The following is an 18374-nucleotide window of genomic DNA, read 5'->3' as shown; positions in this document are numbered from 1 at the left end:
CATGTCACTAACTGAGACAAAATGTACAACTCTATTAATGTTGTTTACGATATATGGATCTTTACATGTTTAACAGCTAACACATAGATTGCATCCAGATACCTTAGTGATGGGAGACAAAAATACTTTAAAAGAATATATTGCTTTCTGGTGCCATGTCTCTTATGTTCGAAAAATTCTAATTCAGTGTTTAGGACAATCATAAACCCAGCTGATTCAGATAATTGCATCATCTATTCCATTCTATTGATTAACAGAGCCTGAAAGCATCTTTTATTATAATCACAAGAATCTTTGCAGAAGAAAAAGAAAGCACCCAGATCCAAGAACAAGTACACAATATTCTGGGTAAGTAAGTTTACTCTGTTTTTAACTACAGGCAGCAGGTTCAACAGTTGTAGTTTGGAACATGGAATAATAGAAACCGTTTGAGATTTAAAGCAAGTATTTTTTTAAAAAATGGAATGACCACCATTTGCCTGATGCTGTATATCGTGCTACTTACCCTAAAAGTTGGATAGTAGAGAATACCATATTCTTTACAGGTCTCATAGTTCTCTTCCTCCCCACAATCCAGCACACCAATCCTGATGGCAGGTTCCCAGTCTGAAAATAAATAAAAAACACATTTACTTTTTGGTGCAGCGGTGACCAGGCATCCTATCTTAGGTCATGCTCTGGCTCCCATGGAAGTCAATGGCAAAACTCTCACCGACTTCAATGGGGTAAGATCAAGTTGTAGGTCTACCCACATCTGTCCTGCATTTGCACCCTCAACAATAATTTGGCTGATTAGTTTTGAAAACTAACTAAAGATGACATCTACCACAATGGAGAGAAGTATTTTCAACAAATCTAAAGAAAAAGAAATCCAAAGCAAACAATTAGACTTATCTCTAAGGCTGCTGGCATTACTCAGTTCAAGTGGATGAAACAGGGCCCAACCCAACACTAACAAATGGTAGGTACTGTATTCTCTGGTTTATCCAATCAGCTAAGCTCAGTACTCAGTTAATTGTATTCTTCATGTCAGTTTTCAAAGATGAACATAATGGCTACCCATCTGCATGGCTTTCAGTTACATGGTTACACAGATGATGTATAATCTATCAGAGCTGATGGTAACATAGACCTGCTTTTTGCTGAACTTGTAACTTATTCAGAGGCTTACAAAATGGTGCAATGCCTAATTAAACCACAAAGCTCACATTTTGATTAATGACTGTGCTCTCAGGTGCAAGTGCTATCCAAGAGCATATTGGATGCAACTGGAAGATATCTGAGCAAATACAGCACCATGAAGATTAATTGGGGTGTAGTTTCAAGTTTTGTAAAGAGTGTTATTGAGAATAAATATTCAGAATGATAAATAGCTTGAAACATTCTTACACAAACCATTTTGATGAGAGAACCTTTGGAGGCCTTTAATAGTTTTCTTTCCCCCTTTATCAGTATTTTAAAGTAATATGGTGAAGTACATGCTGCCAGTAAACATTTAAATGTATTAAGCTTCATTGCTAAGAGATACTTGTGCACTGTACAGAAAAATAGTCAATCTTTTAAAAATAAAATTCTGTTGCAACTCCCACTCCCCAACAGCCTTCCTCCCCTACCTGTGTAGAATAATAGCAGGAAACAAGGGAACATTAAATGTCCATAACTAACCCAGAGAAATTGGAAAACAGCCATGACAACTCTGGACATCCTCAAGGGGGGAGCTTCAAAAGCCATCCCTCAGCATTGAAAAGGTCCCATCTCCAGCATGTCCTCCCCCGCAATAGGAAACAAGAAATAGCGTATGTCACTTTCCTTGCTGTACCATCATTTTAATCATTCTTTAGTGGCCTTTAAAGAAATTTGCGTTTCTTGTCGGAGGCCAAAAATAAAAGGCTTGACATTTGGAAAAGGATCATTATCACTCATTTTCATTACTCATTTTGTTGTTTGATAGAATACGCTTATTAGGGATGAGTGAACTGGCTCAGATAAATTAACACCATTGTCCCTCAAAATTTTCATCCAAAACTTTATTCAGATATTTTTAAAGATGTTAGCTTGACATATTTCCTCTGTTGTTTTTGCCCACATACGCCCTCCAGGGACTGTGAAGTGTAAATTCCAAAATGCTGCAAATCAAGCTGTTCTTGTGAGATTTCCAATTCAATTTTGAAGCTCCAAGTAGCTTGGATAGTTCACACAGGCATCCAAGCTTTCGGATCCTTCGGTATTCAAACACACTGTTGACATTTAAGTCCTATGCCTACGTGTGGTACTAAAGCAAATGGATAAATTCATGTTGTCAGCTTTCAGAGTAACAGCCGTGTTAGTCTGTATTTGCAAAAAGAAAAGGATGCTCAAATAAATTGGTTAGTCTCTAAGGTGCCACAAGTACTCCTTTTCTTTTTGCGAATACAGACTAACATGGCTGTTTTTTCTTTTTGCGAATACAGACTAACAGCCATGTTAGTCTGTATTCGCAAAAAGAAAAGGAGTACTTGTGGCACCTTAGAGACTAACCAATTTATTTGAGCATAAGCTTTCGTGAACTACAGCTCACTTCATCGGATGCATCCGATGAAGTGAGCTGTAGTTCACGAAAGCTTATGCTCAAATAAATTGGTTAGCCTCTAAGGTGCCACAAGTACTCCTTTCCTGTTGTCAGCTTTACATCAAGAACTTTAGAATTGTCTGTATATTTTTGCCCCAGAGTTCTAAACTTAGCAACCATAAAGAAGAGCTAGATAACTTTTACTGTAATTAGTGCAACCTTAATGTCATGTCAAAATGACATGACATTGCTAGACTGAACAAAACAAGTGTACAAACAATTTTTTTTGGCTATATCCATAACTTAATAGGATGTAGTCTCTCTTTGGATAGACAGGCAAAAGACCATTGACAGATGAATTCTTACAGCAGTATCATAACTCAAGGCATTTTCCAGAAGGATTTGTTTATAATTAATTCCATTCTATTTTCATCTGGCAGACTACAGTAACAGTTTGAACAGCCTCAAATATTGCTTTGTAGGCTCAAACTGGATTGTTCATGCAGAATTCTCACAGCACACCAAAAAGTGTCTGACAAAAAGCATCAATGCTTGCTGTCCTCAGGACAGCAATGGCAGAGACTTAAAAAGGACTCTCTCACCATTTTGACATACTGAGTGGATTGGGAAAGTATGGTCTTAATAACTGCCTCTCCCAAAGTTTATTTCTAGGCAGAAGAAATGAGTGTGTTGCAATCCCTTACCCAATTAAATGCATGCACAAGTGGTACAAGTTTTTAGTACTCTGCACTGAAGGTACAGCATAGCTCACAAAACTTGGAGCCAATGGTATGTCATAGAATTATTCACACACTTCTTGCAAGAATTCTAAATCTTTCTATCCTGGTAAAATCATCATCTAGCGCTGAGAAAAAGCAATAATATTTACAGGAAATAGTTTCTTTTGTCTTCAGGTACTGACTGTTGGATTGAAGACCGATCTGAAATACAGTCAAATCTCCGGATACTTTCTTCCCTACTCCCAAAATATAAACCCACTATAAACTCCCTCTTTATAGAAGCAGAAAGCTATTGTTCACTTCTCCGAAAAAGAATAACTTGTATAATATTGCTGACTTAGAATGGCTGACACATTCCACATCTACAGATCAATATTTTCAGCATAACAATGTGCTCACCAAGCTATTCTTTCTATAAGGATAAAGTATTTGTTTTATTATTACAAAGATAGGGTATCCATCTATGAATAATCAGGGATTTTTCATTAGTGATAAACCATAACACAGTATGAAGGACAAAAGGAGAGAAAACTTTAAAATGTCTGCATCATGATCAATAAGCAAAATCAGAGTGATGTTTTATGCTATGTTGTGCAATCACCTTAATCCGACTAGCTTCAGTAGGTAATTTCAAACCCTAATAAAAACAATATCATACAAATTGCACTCGAACAACAGATCACATCGTTCTGCATTCTCAAATTGCATATAACTAAACTAATATAGTTAATACTATCATCCAGTTGGTGTAACAGATGGCAACCATACACTTATCTGAGGAAAAAACATTTTAGGAAATATTCAACATGAAAAGCTGTATTAATGTTTATTATTCCAGTTTCACAGTGAAACAGCTCAATGACATAAGCTACAGTAATATGCCTCCCTTCTTCCTGTCCTATACTGCTATACTTCACAAAAAAAGTTGTGGAATGCAAGCATCCATCTGTAGAAAATACTGAATTTTATCCCACAAGTTATTTTTCCGTGTAGGTGTGGAGATGAAGCTAAGGCTCTCCCTCCCTCTTCCCAAAAGTAAATAATACGGCCATGTACTTAACAGGGCTTATAATATTTTTAAAGCAATTCACAGCCAGACACAGTTTTACCAAGTTTGGTGGTCACACCACACATAAGTCAGTTTCAGAAACCGTGCTTCAGGACTTGGTAAGGGTGGAAAGCAATTTACAGCTCAGGTTCTGGTAGCACCATTCTCTCTCATTTCCAAAAAAGTCTGCCTATACCATGCAGAGAACTGGTGCTTTCATAGTCATGCTAGAAAATGGCTGTCAAGCGGGGTGCTAGCAGAGCCACATCTGGTGTCTGATCACCATTTCTGAACACTGCTGTCTGTATCTAGCAACGTTCTCCGAATGTACACAAGACTTAATCTGTACAATTGTTTCTGGATGCATAAGAACTCAGGAATTTTCTTTTTAAGCCACTCCCTACTACACCAGTATGTCGAAGGAGACTCCTCAAGTAGTTACTTTAAAATACTGAAAGAAGAATCCAAACAGCTTTGGCATAAGTTGAAGATACATCTATTTCTATTAATGCTGGTGTCTTTGGGAGTTTTTTCTTTTTCTTTTATGAATTCCTGTGAATCAACAAACTCCTTTAATTTAAAAACGTACTAAAGTTAAACTTGCCTCTATGTCAAAGGACATGAAAATTTCATTAAGTTCAAAACTTGATTGACATTTCTATGCCAGGCTGCTTTTGAAATTTAGCGTTACCTTTGTTTTTCTTTGAAAGAACTCCTGCATTTTTATCAGGAAGGATGGGGTAGCTGATTGAGAATTTCAATTGCAGTGAACATGCCGACAGCTGAACAGACGCCAGTAGTAACTATAAGCATCCTAGAGCAGATGGACATGTATTCACAGGAACACAAAAGATACAAGAGTCTATTTTATCAAATTAAACTACAAAATTAAAAAAATAAGTTTGGCTTCATGGTATCTGTTTCATTCAACTTTTACCATTCCCCCTCCCTTTTCCACCTGTCTTGATCCCCCTACACACAATGAACAGAAGCACTATAAACTTAATGCAAATAGCCTACTTTACAACAATGCAAGCCCATCACTAGCTAAATACTTGGGTTAAAGAGCACCAGCTGGGATGCATGCAGTTTAGCATTCACTTCTGATAAAAGAGCCTTTAGTTTCCTAAGGGAAGTGAAACCCATGCTTCTGTTCACCTCTGTAACACGCAGCCTAGATTGTATACAACACTCTAGCATATTAGATTTTAAAGTGATATTAGTATTACTGGGAAGGCCTAAATAGATTTCAATGAATGCAGAATGAAAAATAGTACCAAGATTTTCCAACACTGCATTACTAAAGAGTTAAAAATTTAACATGCCACATCTCACATGCCAAATTTAGTCCAGTGCTTCCAAAGTAACAGCCATACTTTGCTATACATTTAAATATCCTGGAAATTGTTCCAAAAATGAAACTTAGGGATAACAATGGAAAACAATTTCTGATAGAGATCCTCCAATCTGTAAGGACCCAATGTGTATCCCAAATGTGTATCCTGTGTGAAAAAGGAAATCCAGTAAAATTATTTAAACAAAGACTACTTATTCTGAAGAATTTTCCAGCCAGCAAGCTGATTTTCATCCCCTACAGATCCCTGCAAATATAAAAGTACAAAACGATAAAAAATTCAAAGGCTGGTCAAATTGACTGGATTATGAAACCTATCACCACTTAATATTCTAAAGTATCCAAGATATTAACATCAAAACATTACTAAAGAGGGAACACCTTTTCACAAATCTTTTTCTCTTAGGTACTACAGGCATTGCAGTATTCTCCATTATGAATTTTTAGTAACAGATAAGAGACATTGCAGGGCTTCCCTCTATTAGTATTCCCTGCTGATCAGGTGTATAACTAGCATGAAAGTCTATTCCTGAACTATACAGCTGAAAAGGTGTTCATTTAAGAAACAAGAAGGAAGACATAAGTGTCAACTTTGGAAGCGGTGGTTACAGGGTTTTTCAGTTATCTTTGCACTGAGAACTATTACGTAAAATTCCAGCCCCAAAGCAAATTTTACAGGCAAGTTTTAATTGCCTTTAAAAAACAGCAATAGTAAACTTAAACAGAGTAGCAGTCCCGGGAACTGTTTTAATACTGAGTATTTTAGCAACTGAGCACCATCAGGACCAACTCCAAAATTAATTTTAATGTTTATTCTGATAGAAGAGTAGACACCTAAATGAAAATATAAGTTTTGATGCTCCATCAGCGTACGTAGCATTGCACAAAACAGCCACGGTTCTTGCTTTCAGTTTTTGAAGTTTGCAGTTGTTACTGCAGAATGAGACCTTCAGAAAAGGAATTAAAGTGAACTGCATTAGCACAGGCCTTCTCTATATAGAAAAGCTGTACCAATTTAACCAGATCAGTAAAACTACTTTAGTTCAATCACTGAAACCCCCTTGTGTGGACACTGTTTCTGTATAAGAGTGCCTTATATTGATTTAGAGATCCATATAGGGTCTTGTCAATGTAGTAACTACAACTGAAATTCCTAAAATAGGTTGAAAAATCACATCTTTATTTATTTCAGTGTAAATCTGTGTGGGGGCATTTATTTTGGCTTAGGTGCCCTGTTTGATATAACAAGTCAAAATATGACACTCCTCATCCAAAATAAACGTTTCCACACTCAAACTTTCCTCAAAATAACTAAGTGTGAATTATAACAAATTTGTTATTTTGGCTCCAGCTGTCATGTAGACAAGCCCTAAGAGCAGCCACACAAAGGGGATGCACCAAATTCACAAAACAAATTCCTAACTCAATTTAGTTAAATCAGTACAATTTACTTATGTGGCCAAGTGCCAGGAGATATGAAACACATTTTAGTGTTTGAGTAAAACAACCATGAAAGATAAATCAGAGTAGTCTCCCCGTGTGAAATATTTTCCATTTCCTTCCTCATTGTGGCAGTTCCCACGGGTCTCCTACTAACACCACCTTTCCAGACACTAAGACAGAAAAGTTATTTCAGACACTGCCCTAACCAACTGCATTGTTAGTAGTGTCCATTTTGGTCTGACAAATTGCTAATGCACTAAAGTCTGCCAATCACAAAATAGTAAATCTTTTAGGGGTGAAATTTTCAGACTGTGGCTAGAAGCATAAATCCCTCCTCCCACAAGGTGCTCCCCCCGACCCCGCAGATGGTCACAATAATATAAATAAAGTTTCAATAAAGGTCTAATCCTATGAAGTGCTGAGTTGAACTCTATGGTTATATTTGCAAAGAGCTGCCAGCTCTGATGCATTTAAAGCAAAAGGCCTTTTTCAAAACTAATAATTGGAACCCATACGGTGCTGAGTTGAGCACAGACAATGGCTCCAAATAAGATGTTCCATTAAAATCAGCATTTCACAAGAGAACAAAGGGGTATCTTTCCTTACAAGTCTCAACATGCACAGATTTCTCTGGAAATCACCCAATTTTGCTATTAAGAGTTGGGAGACCCTCTATTCCAGAGGCAAGCGTCCACCTCCTCTCTTTCAAATTCCTCTTCAAACCATATTTCTACCATTCAGTCCATCAAGCTTAATGTACCGCCCAGGTAGTTTTTTTTTTTTTTTAAAAGGTATTTGTATTTGATTGGTCACCAGTAATGTCATATTGGACTGAAAGCAACTTGTGGCAGCGAGCTTTCCGGTGTATATTCTATACGGCTCTGAGATGACTGTCACTGCTAGCTCAGTAAGTAAAAATAGTAAAATAATAATATCGTAAGTGACTAAATACACATCACACCTAGGGATAGGGGTGACCAAACTTTTTTGGCACACCAATCAAATACCCATTATTTCAAAATGAATCTGTCATGACTATTACATGACTGCTGGCACATTGTGCAGTCTCACACCACACACAGAATGTCTGCCTATTTCCCCCATTGTTAGTCTTACCCAATACTCCCTTTTGGAATAAAGCACTTATTTTTGCTTTGTGCTAGGACGTGAGTGTCTGTATTAACTGTAAGAGCACAGAAGCGAGAGATAGCACTATTAGCAGCCACACTGTGTAAGAGTCAGTCTTCCAGAAGGCCACAAGTGAAAATTCATTATAGTGTCAAGTAATATGCAAGAAACACATTGAATGTGCTGTATATGGACCCACCCTGCAGATTAGCCACTAGTGCTGTCTCAAACTGGGCTAGGGTTCATCCAGACGGTTCTCAAATGTGTCTTTCAATTCAGGTGAAGGGAAAGGCAAACTCATGTCAAGGATGATATAAATCTTGTGGTTGGTGATCCAAGAAGCCAGAATGCTGATGAAAAATTAGTGTTCTGGACTGGAGAAGTTTAAAATGTCACTGAAAAAGTTATTAGTAAGAAAATATACATTTTAACTATAAGCAATGAAAGCTATTTGTACATAAAATGAACAAGGCGTCATGCTGATGTATAAAAATAGTAAAAGGAGATTGTTTACACAAAACCCAAAAGAAAGCCAGGCACTTTTCATTAATCAAATATTACAAATTCATTAATGGGATCAGAAAGTTCATTCCTGGGAGGCAGCGCTTAAGTGAAAACCTATAGTCAATATAGGACTATTGCATTTCAAAATGATAAGGAAATAAAGGTGGCTTCTCAAGACATACATGCTCAGATTGTTAACAGGGAATTTAGTACAGTTGACATTTCATTTGTCAAGAGTTCTGTTCTATTCAGGTTCTTAGGTGGTGCTCATCATCAGGGTATCTGAGCACTAAATCCCCATGCTGCCCAGAATTTGGCTTACAGTTAGTTTGGATTTTTACAGTACTTCATTCTTTTCTGTCTTCATTTCTCTATACACTCTATGCAAGTGTTCAGTCTTCCTTTTTATATTAACAAAGCTTAAGTTAAGTGAATGCACTGCAGCTCAAACTATTATTTTGTTATTTGTTTAGTTCTTAAAATAGGGTAGGCACTTTACAAAACATACAGAAGATGTAGTGCCTGGAAGCATTTACAATCTAAATATACCGCATATGCTGTTAGAGCTTCCACTTGTACACCTTGAAGCACCCGGATACTGGATATTTGCACATACACAACACCCTAGTAGTGGAATTCTCTTCTTCATAATAGTGAAAGCAGGGATTCCTTTTTTCTTTTTCTTCTTTTTTTCCCCAAACTTAATTTGAAAATATGTTTCACTATTTCTGCTATTGTTGCCATTTATCACATATTGCTCCTTTCTGGGCAGCACTCTGATGTAGTGACAAGTGTTTTGCAAATCAACAAGTAAATAAAATAAAGCGGGGGCAAACTGGGATTTGGGGGATAATGTTGAGGTAGGTCCTGATGTCCTTGTCCAGGGTTCTGCTGGTGGGTGTGCAGCCCATACAAGCGAGGTAGATGGCAGATGGACAGGTTAAGGGTAGTTTGCTATGGGGACTGGATTGGTGATGGGATGGTGGGGGCTGCCCTGCTGTAAATTGCTTTGAGATCTACCAACTAAAACCAGCTCTCTACATGCAGAGTCATATTTTGACAGTTGCTTATTACGGTGGCTAGCTGTGTGAATGGGGATTGTGGGGGGCAGTAGGATCAGTGATGTTAAGGGGGGGGGACCCCATTACTGTACACATCCCAAAGCACAGATCTCAGGGGCAGGGCAAAGCTGAGGTGGGTGGAGGGGCTGAGGGGGTACAAGGTTGGAGGAGTAGGGGAGACTGAAATCTTCTCTCACATGTGCAGCCAGGCAGTGGGGGCGAGGGGGTAGGAATGGGGGGGGGGGAATCGACATGCACATCCCCAGCCAGAGCCTGCACAGGGGGAGGGCGGGCAGAGGGTCACGTCCCTGGCCCAGGCGGTGCGGGGGAGGCTGGGCTGGGCTCCCCGGGGAAGGGATCGGGGGCCCGGGCTCCCGGACTCACCTCTCACGTCCCCGGCCAGGGCCCGCCAGGTCGGGGCGAAGCCGATGCAGTGGCCGCACGACGAGCTGTAGAACTGCAGCACCCAGGCGGCCGAGGAGTTGAGCAGCGCCCGGCGCACGGTGCCCGCCTCCAGCACGGTCAGCGGGTCCTCCCCGGGCCGGTACAGCCGCGCCGCCTCGCCGCCCAGCCCGGCCGCCGCCACCAGCCCCAGCAGCAGCAGCAGCGGCGGCGGCGGCGGCGGGCAGCCGCAGCCTGCACCACCCGCCGCCATGTTGGGAGCCGAGGGGAGGGGGAGGCCGGCCCTCGCTCGCCCTAGCAACAGGCCGGCCCTGGAGACGGGCCTAGGCCAGCACCCGGCGCCCGGCCGGGGTTGGCACGCAGGAGGGGCGGGGCCAGCGAGACACGCCCCCCAGGGCTTCCGCACTGACACGCCCCTCGGGTGCGGGGAGTCGCTCCGAATTAGCCCCCTCTTTTCCTGGACGTAGGCAGGGGCTTCCGCAGTGACACGCACGACAGGTAAGGGGGAAGTCACCCCGAATCAGCCCTCCCCCCAACACTAGGACTTCTGCACGGACACTGCCCCACAGATGAGGGGGAGTCACCCCGAATCAGACCCCCCCCCATCCACACAGGGGCTTCCACATTGCCCCACAGGCTGGGGGGGGGTCAGCCAGAATTAACATCCCCCAATCATTATGTAACCCCAACATCAGCATTACCAGCCCCCAGCCTTCAAAAATCAAGAGATATAAATAATAATAAACTTGGGGTTCTGTTTATTTGCCTCCTGGTTTTCAAGCCTTTAGGGGATCCTGTCTTTGAGCCTTTCTCTGCAGCCAGGGGGCCTAGAAACTTACTGGCTTTTTTATTTACTTGACAGCCAAGAGTTGCACCTAATCACAGGATTCCAGGAGCTGGGACTTTAAGAAAAATGCCAAATATCATGAGACTTGAGATAAGATTGTAAGAATTGGGGAACGCTGCCTCCAAGTGAGGGAGAGTCACTCAGAGAAACTCACTCCAATGAGGGAGTCATCCCCAAAATGGAGAGTGGCACCCCAAGCAATCACTCAAATGAGGGGAGGCCCTGCAAAATGAGAACAGGTATCCCCCTGAAAATAGAGCGGTGCTGCCCTGAGAATTGTCCCCCACCAAAAAAATTGCATGTTGTCCCCTCAAATGAAGCTGTCCTGTCCGCCCTAAATGAAGGAAAGCGCCATATAAATGAAGTGGAGTCTACACCCCCCCAAAGAAGCTGCGTTTCTCCCTTACACTGGTGAGATTCGGAAGCACTGAAATGTTGCATGGAAACACACACTCACAGCCAAAACTTGCATCATAAAGGGGCTGCTGCTTTAAAAGTATCTCAAAATCAATCTTCTTATACTTCCCCATCTGAAAAAAATTCCCCCATACACACACTTCAAAATGGGGCAGAATTCCCTGCTCCCAAATTAGGATCTGCCCTAATTTATGGTGGTTATAGCCACAGTTCCCACTGGTTCAGAGTAACAGCCGTGTTAGTCTGTATTCGCAAAAAGAAAAGGAGTACTTGTGGCACCTTAGAGACTAACCAATTTATTAGAGCATAAGCTTTCATGAGCTACAGCTCACTTCATCAGATGCATATCATGGAAACTGCAGCAGACTTTATATATACACAGAGAATATGAACCAATACCTCCTCCCACCCCACTGTCCTGCTGGTAATAGCTTATCTAAAGTGATCATCAGGTGGGCCATTTCCAGCACAAATCCAGGTTTTCTCACCCTCCACCCCCCCACACAAATTCACTCTCCTGCTGGTGATAGCCCATCCAAAGTGACAACTCTTTACACAATGTGCATGACAATCAAGTTGGGCTATTTCCTGCACAAATCCAGGTTTTCTCACATTCCCCCCACCCCCGTACACACACAAACTCACTCTCCTGCTGGTAATAGCTCATCCAAACTGACCACTTTTCAAGTTTAAATCCAAGTTAAACCAGAACATCTGGGGGGGGGGGGTAGGAAAAAACAAGAGGCCCAGAAAAGCTTGACAACCAGCATTCCCAACACTTCCCCTTCTACCCCTGATATTCTGTTACTCCTTCAGCATGTCCTTACCCTGGGGGCTTTGTGTGTGGAGTGTCCTAGGGCTGCCTGCACCAGCCCACCCCTGTACAGGCACAATTTTTGAGGGCCTGTTCTGCTCCCTATGCCCCCACATATACAATTAGAGGAGAGTAAAGGGGGTCACAGTTAAGAACCCCACAGTGGCTGGACTAGCGTATCCATTGGTAATAATAGCTAAGGTTTTTTTGCATATTCTAAAGCCTGGCCTTGTTTTTCAAGGAAATTGTTGACTATACAATTAAGTAACAAGAGATGTTATCATGGAAGTGCAGGAGAATGAACAACACCAGAAACATTTCTACAGTTTATTTTAAAAATTATACATTTATTATGAAAATAAAAGTTTTTAACTTCATGACATTTCTTCCTGGCTCATGGAGAAGAACAGTTTAAAACTATGGCTGTGAGGAGCTGGGATCAATCCTAGTAAGAACCATATTTTAAATTGTAGAACTCAGCAGGAGAGAGACACTAATGGAACTACAGTACTTTAAAGTTCTTTCAACACACAGGACATGATAAAAAGACTGACCAGAACTCCCCACGTTCTAAAGAGGACTTTTGAAATACTGTCCTTTTTAAGTCAGGTTGGTTATAAGCTAGTAATTCATTTCTAACACCTCCTGTAGCAGTAGCAAACATACTAAAGCCTACTTTCATTTGTAGATGTAGGATTAAGGATTTTCATTACATTACCAAAGAGAGAGAAAGAGAGAATGTTCCCGAGAGGGAGAATTCAAAGGACTCTAAGAACTCACATAAATTCCAATAAAGAATGAAGTCACCCAAAACCCAGCTAATTCTTACTTTGTCTTTTTAGGGTACAGACAAACTCATCTCTTAACACTTCAGGGTAAAATAGTAAACATACAGGGCCAGATTCTTATCTCAATTACACCAGAGTAAATTCAGATAGTGGAATCTACTTCCATGATAATTTACTCTGCATTTACACTGATGTCAATGTCCACATGATGTCTATAGTGCGGATTAGAACCTTACAAATACCTAACATAAAATAAAAGAATAATGCTGATCTGAGAATCAGAGACCAGATTCTAGATTTCAGAGTAACAGCCGTGTTAGTCTGTATTCGCAAAAAGAAAAGGAGTACTTGTGGCACCTTAGAGACTAACCAATTTATTAGAGCATAAGGTTTCGTGAGCTACAGCTCACTTCATCAGATGTATATCGTGGAAACTGCAGCAGACTTTATATATACACAGAGAATATGAACCAATACCTCCTCCCACCCCACTGTCCTGCTGGTAATAGCTTATCTAAAGTGATCATCAGGTGGGCCATTTCCAGCACAAATCCAGGTTTTCTCACCCTCCACCCCCCCACACAAATTCACTCTCCTGCTGGTGATAGCCCATCCAAAGTGACAACTCTTTACACAATGTGCATGACAATCAAGTTGGGCTATTTCCTGCACAAATCCAGGTTTTCTCACATCCCCCCCCCCACCCCCATACACACACAAACTCACTCTCCTGCTGGTAATAGCTCATCCAAACTGACCACTCTTCAAGTTTAAATCCAAGTTAAACCAGAACATCGGGGGGGGGGGGGGTAGGAAAAAACAAGAGGAAACAGGCTACCTTGCATAATGACTTAGCCACTCCCAGTTTCTATTTAAGCCTAAATTAATAGTATCCAATTTGCAAATGAATTCCAATTCAGCAGTTTCTCGCTGGAGTCTGGATTTGAAGTTTTTTTGTTTTAAGATAGCGACCTTCATGTCTGTGATTGCGTGACCAGAGAGATTGAAGTGTTCTCCGACTGGTTTATGAATGTTATAATTCTTGACATCTGATTTGTGTCCATTTATTCTTTTACGTAGAGACTGTCCAGTTTGACCAATGTACATGGCAGAGGGGCATTGCTGGCACATGATGGCATATATCACATTGGTGGATGTGCAGATGAACGAGCCTCTGATAGTGTGGCTGATGTTATTAGGCCCTGTGATGGTGTCCCCTGAATAGATATGTGGGCACAATTGGCAACGGGCTTTGTTGCAAGGATAAGTTCCTGGGTTAGTGGTTCTGTTGTGTGGTATGTGGTTGTTGGTGAGTATTTGCTTCAGGTTGCGGGGCTGTCTGTAGGCAAGGACTGGCCTGTCTCCCAAGATTTGTGAGAGTGTTGGGTCATCCTTTAGGATAGGTTGTAGATCCTTAATAATGCGTTGGAGGGGTTTTAGTTGGGGGCTGAAGGTGACGGCTAGTGGCGTTCTGTTATTTTCTTTGTTAGGCCTGTCCTGTAGTAGGTAACTTCTGGGAACTCTTCTGGCTCTATCAATCTGTTTCTTTACTTCTGCAGGTGGGTATTGTAGTTGTAAGAAAGCTTGACAGAGATCTTGTAGGTGTTTGTCTCTGTCTGAGGGGTTGGAGCAAATGCGGTTGTATCGCAGAGCTTGGCTGTAGACGATGGATCGTGTGGTGTGGTCAGGGTGAAAGCTGGAGGCATGCAGGTAGGAATAGCGGTCAGTAGGTTTCCAGTATAGGGTGGTGTTTATGTGACCATTGTTTATTAGCACTGTAGTGTCCAGGAAGTGGATCTCTTGTGTGGACTGGACCAGGCTGAGGTTGATGGTGGGATGGAAATTGTTGAAATCATGGTGGAATTTCTCAAGGGCTTCTTTTCCATGGGTCCAGATGATGAAGATGTCATCAATATAGCACAAGTAGAGTAGGGGCTTTAGGGGACGAGAGCTGAGGAAGCGTTGTTCTAAATCAGCCATAAAAATGTTGGCATACTGTGGGGCCATGCGGGTACCCATAGCAGTGCCGCTGATCTGAAGGTATACATTGTCCCCAAATGTGAAGTAGTTATGGGTAAGGACAAAGTCACAAAGTTCAGCCACCAGGTTAGCCGTGACATTATCGGGGATAGTGTTCTTGACGGCTTGTAGTCCATCTTTGTGTGGAATGTTGGTGTAGAGGGCTTCTACATCCATAGTGGCCAGGATGGTGTTATCAGAAAGATCACCGATGGATTGAAGTTTCCTCAGGAAGTCAGTGGTGTCTCGAAGGTAGCTGGGAGTGCTGGTAGCGTAGGGCCTGAGGAGGGAGTCTACATAGCCAGACAATCCTGCTGTCAGGGTGCCAGTGCCTGAGATGATGGGGCGCCCAGGATTTCCAGGTTTATGGATCTTGGGTAGTAGATAGAATATCCCAGGTCGGGGTTCCAGGGGTGTGTCTGTGCGGATTTGATCTTGTGCTTTTTCAGGAAGTTTCTTGAGCAAATGCTGTAGTTGCTTTTGGTAACTCTCAGTGGGATCAGAGGGTAATGGCTTGTAGAAACTCGTGTTGGAGAGCTGCCAAGCAGCCTCTTGTTCATATTCCGACCTATTCATGATGACAACAGCACCTCCTTTGTCAGCCTTTTTGATTATGATGTCAGAGTTGTTTCTGAGGCTGTGGATGGCATTGCGTTCCGCATGGCTGAGGTTATGGGGCAAGTGATGCTGCTTTTCCACAATTTCAGCCCGTGCACGTCGGCGGAAGCACTCTATGTAGAAGTCCAGTCTGCTGTTTCGACCTTCAGGAGGAGTCCACCTAGAATCCCTCTTTCTGTAGTGTTGGTAGGGAGACCTCTGTGGATTAGTATGCTGTTCAGAGGTATTTTGGAAATATTCCTTGAGTCGGAGACGTCGAAAATAGGATTCTAGGTCACCACAGAACTGTATCATGTTCGTGGGGGTGGAGGGGCAGAAGGAGAGGCCCCGAGATAAGACAGCTGCTTCTGCTGGGCTGAGAGTATAGTTGGATAGGTTAACAATATTGCTGGGTGGGTTGAGGGAACCATTGCTGTGGCCCCTTGTAGCATGTAGTAGTTTAGAAAGTTTAGTGTCCTTTTTCTTTTGTAGAGAAGCAAAGTGTGCATTGTAAATGGCTTGTCTAGTTTTAGTAAAATCCAGCCACGAGGAAGCTTGTGTGGAAGGTTGGTTTTTTATGAGAGTATCCATTTTTGAGAGCTCATTCTTAATCTTTCCCTGTTTGCTGTAGAGGATGTTGATCAGGTGATTCCGCAGTTTCTTTGAGAGCGTGTGGCACAAGCTGTCAGCATAGTCTGTGTGGTATGTAGATTGTAATGGATTTTTTACCTTCAGTCCTTTTGGTACGATGTCCATCTGTTTGCATTTGGAAAGGAAGATGATGTCTGTCTGTATCTGTACAAGTTTTTTCATGCAGTTGATAGATTTCCACTCCATACGGCTAAATGCAGTGCCTTGCATAATGACAGGTTTCAGAGTAACAGCCGTGTTAGTCTGTATTCGCAAAAAGATGCTGAGTAGCACTTACACAAGTGAATAAATGTGTAGAATTGGGTTGTCTGTTTGTTTTTGTATGCTTTTGATTTGGTGCATGCAATGTCCTTTGACTGGATATTTGGTAAGGGAATGTATTTTCATTGCTGCAAAAAAGTGAAGCAACGTGAAATGGACCAGGCAAAAGAAAAGGGAATAATGTGGCTGAAAACGTATGGCTCTCCAAGCTGTGTAAATGCAAGAAAACTATGGACGCTGACTCTGCAGTAAAACAACGTTTTCAGCAGATAGGCCACTTGCTGCAGAACCCCGTGGGCTTGTCTACATGAGAAAACTGGCTGGCAGAACTATAGTGGCATAATTATAATGCTGTAGCTATGCCAGTATAACTCCTCTTGTGGACACACTATACTGGAATAAAGTGACTTGCTCCAGAACAGTGTTCAAACTGTGGGGAGGAGAACAGGGGCAGACGGTCATCAGCATTGCCATAGAGGTATAATTATACTGCTATAGTGCTGCTGGTCAATTTCCCCATATAGTCAAGCCCAAAGAATAAAAAAATCAACATCTTTGGGTAAAATTCACAGAGGACCAATATAATGGCCTATACATCCTATTTTGAGGGTATAGACCTTACCCTGGCCTCCGCATAGGAGTGAATTTCACCCCTTAGAAGCAGCCACAAACTACAGAAATGCCAGGAAGGAGGAGAATAACTAACAGAAATGAGCTTCATGCCTTTGGCCTTCCACTACTTCTGAAACTCCTCATACAACCAGATCCGGTGTGTCCATAATGGTGTGATGGTGATGGGTTTTAAAAAACCCCACCCAGACAGCAACAAAAACACCCAACCCCCCCCCCCCCCCGAAATGTATTTGGGAATCTAATCCCCACTGTGTTAGGGCTAGTACGATTGGAGAGTCTCAGCCTAGTCACAAATTCATTGTGAATATTTGAAAGTGTTCTTTACCTGATGATGATTATTATTTGTTATCATAATGCCTCGGTGCTCTAATCCTGGGCCAGGACCCCATTGTACTAGGTGGTGGACAAACCGAACAAAGGCAGTCCCTGCCCCAAAGAGTTTACCATCGAAGTATAAGACAGGAGACAACAGATGGATACAGATGGACCGAACAGGAGTACAAGGAAATAATAAGACAGTATTGGTCAGTGTAATAGGCAGCGGTCCCAGTACACCAGCTGCCTTACCTCTATCAAATTTTTTGTAGACTGTTTGTTGGCAAGGAAAGATTTAAAGGAAGATAATGAGTTAGTTTTCCAGTTGTTTACAGGGAGTTTCTCCCAAGCATGAGGGGCAGCGTACGAAAAAGCATGAAGGTGGACAGTAGAGACTGGCATTATGCTCTGACTGGAGGTTAAACATTGTTCAACACTGAAGTTTTACCATCACCGAACAGAAATGAGCAAAAGTTCTCGGGATGTCAAATACTTCCTTGCATTTGGCTAGATCTATATTTTGAGATCAAATTTCCATGAAGCCCTTTTCACTATATATTTGTTGGTTTTAGCTGCTGTACCATAAATATCCAACAGGCCAAATTCAGAGAGAACATAAATGCTGGTATCACCCCTTGATTTATCCTTTACTCTCCTGTTAATTGTTTCATCTGCTACACACCTCTTTGCCACCCCTTGCCAGTCTGTGGTCCTTTACATCTACTTACAGAATTGTAACTTATGCCACTCTTTATGTCTCTGTATTCTTTTAATTTGATCCAAAGAATTTTCTGTCTCTATTTT

The 18374-nt window shown here is 41.7% G+C and overlaps 1 protein-coding gene across 6 annotated transcripts in view; it reads right to left on the bottom strand.

Moving 5' to 3' along the window:
* Nucleotides 1–10578, bottom strand: part of QSOX2 (quiescin sulfhydryl oxidase 2) — a 43768-nt gene extending 33190 nt beyond the window's left edge. For all 6 annotated transcript variants that reach the window (XM_073313753.1, XM_073313755.1, XM_073313757.1 and 3 more), the window contains exons 1-2: nt 10211–10578; nt 506–606 (exon numbers count right to left, since the gene is read on the bottom strand). In XM_073313753.1, coding sequence (XP_073169854.1) covers nt 506–606; nt 10211–10481 — 372 coding nt within the window. In that variant the 5' untranslated portion in view covers nt 10482–10578. The remainder of the gene's footprint in view (nt 1–505; nt 607–10210) is intronic.
* Between the last annotated feature and the right edge of the window lie 7796 nt (nt 10579–18374).

Source organism: Lepidochelys kempii, chromosome 16 (genome assembly GCF_965140265.1).
Source record: "Lepidochelys kempii isolate rLepKem1 chromosome 16, rLepKem1.hap2, whole genome shotgun sequence".
In the NCBI taxonomy this organism is placed as follows: Eukaryota; Metazoa; Chordata; order Testudines; family Cheloniidae; genus Lepidochelys; species Lepidochelys kempii.
The sequence above is the reverse complement of the archived record's forward strand: the minus strand, read 5'-3'. Positions and strand labels throughout refer to the sequence as shown.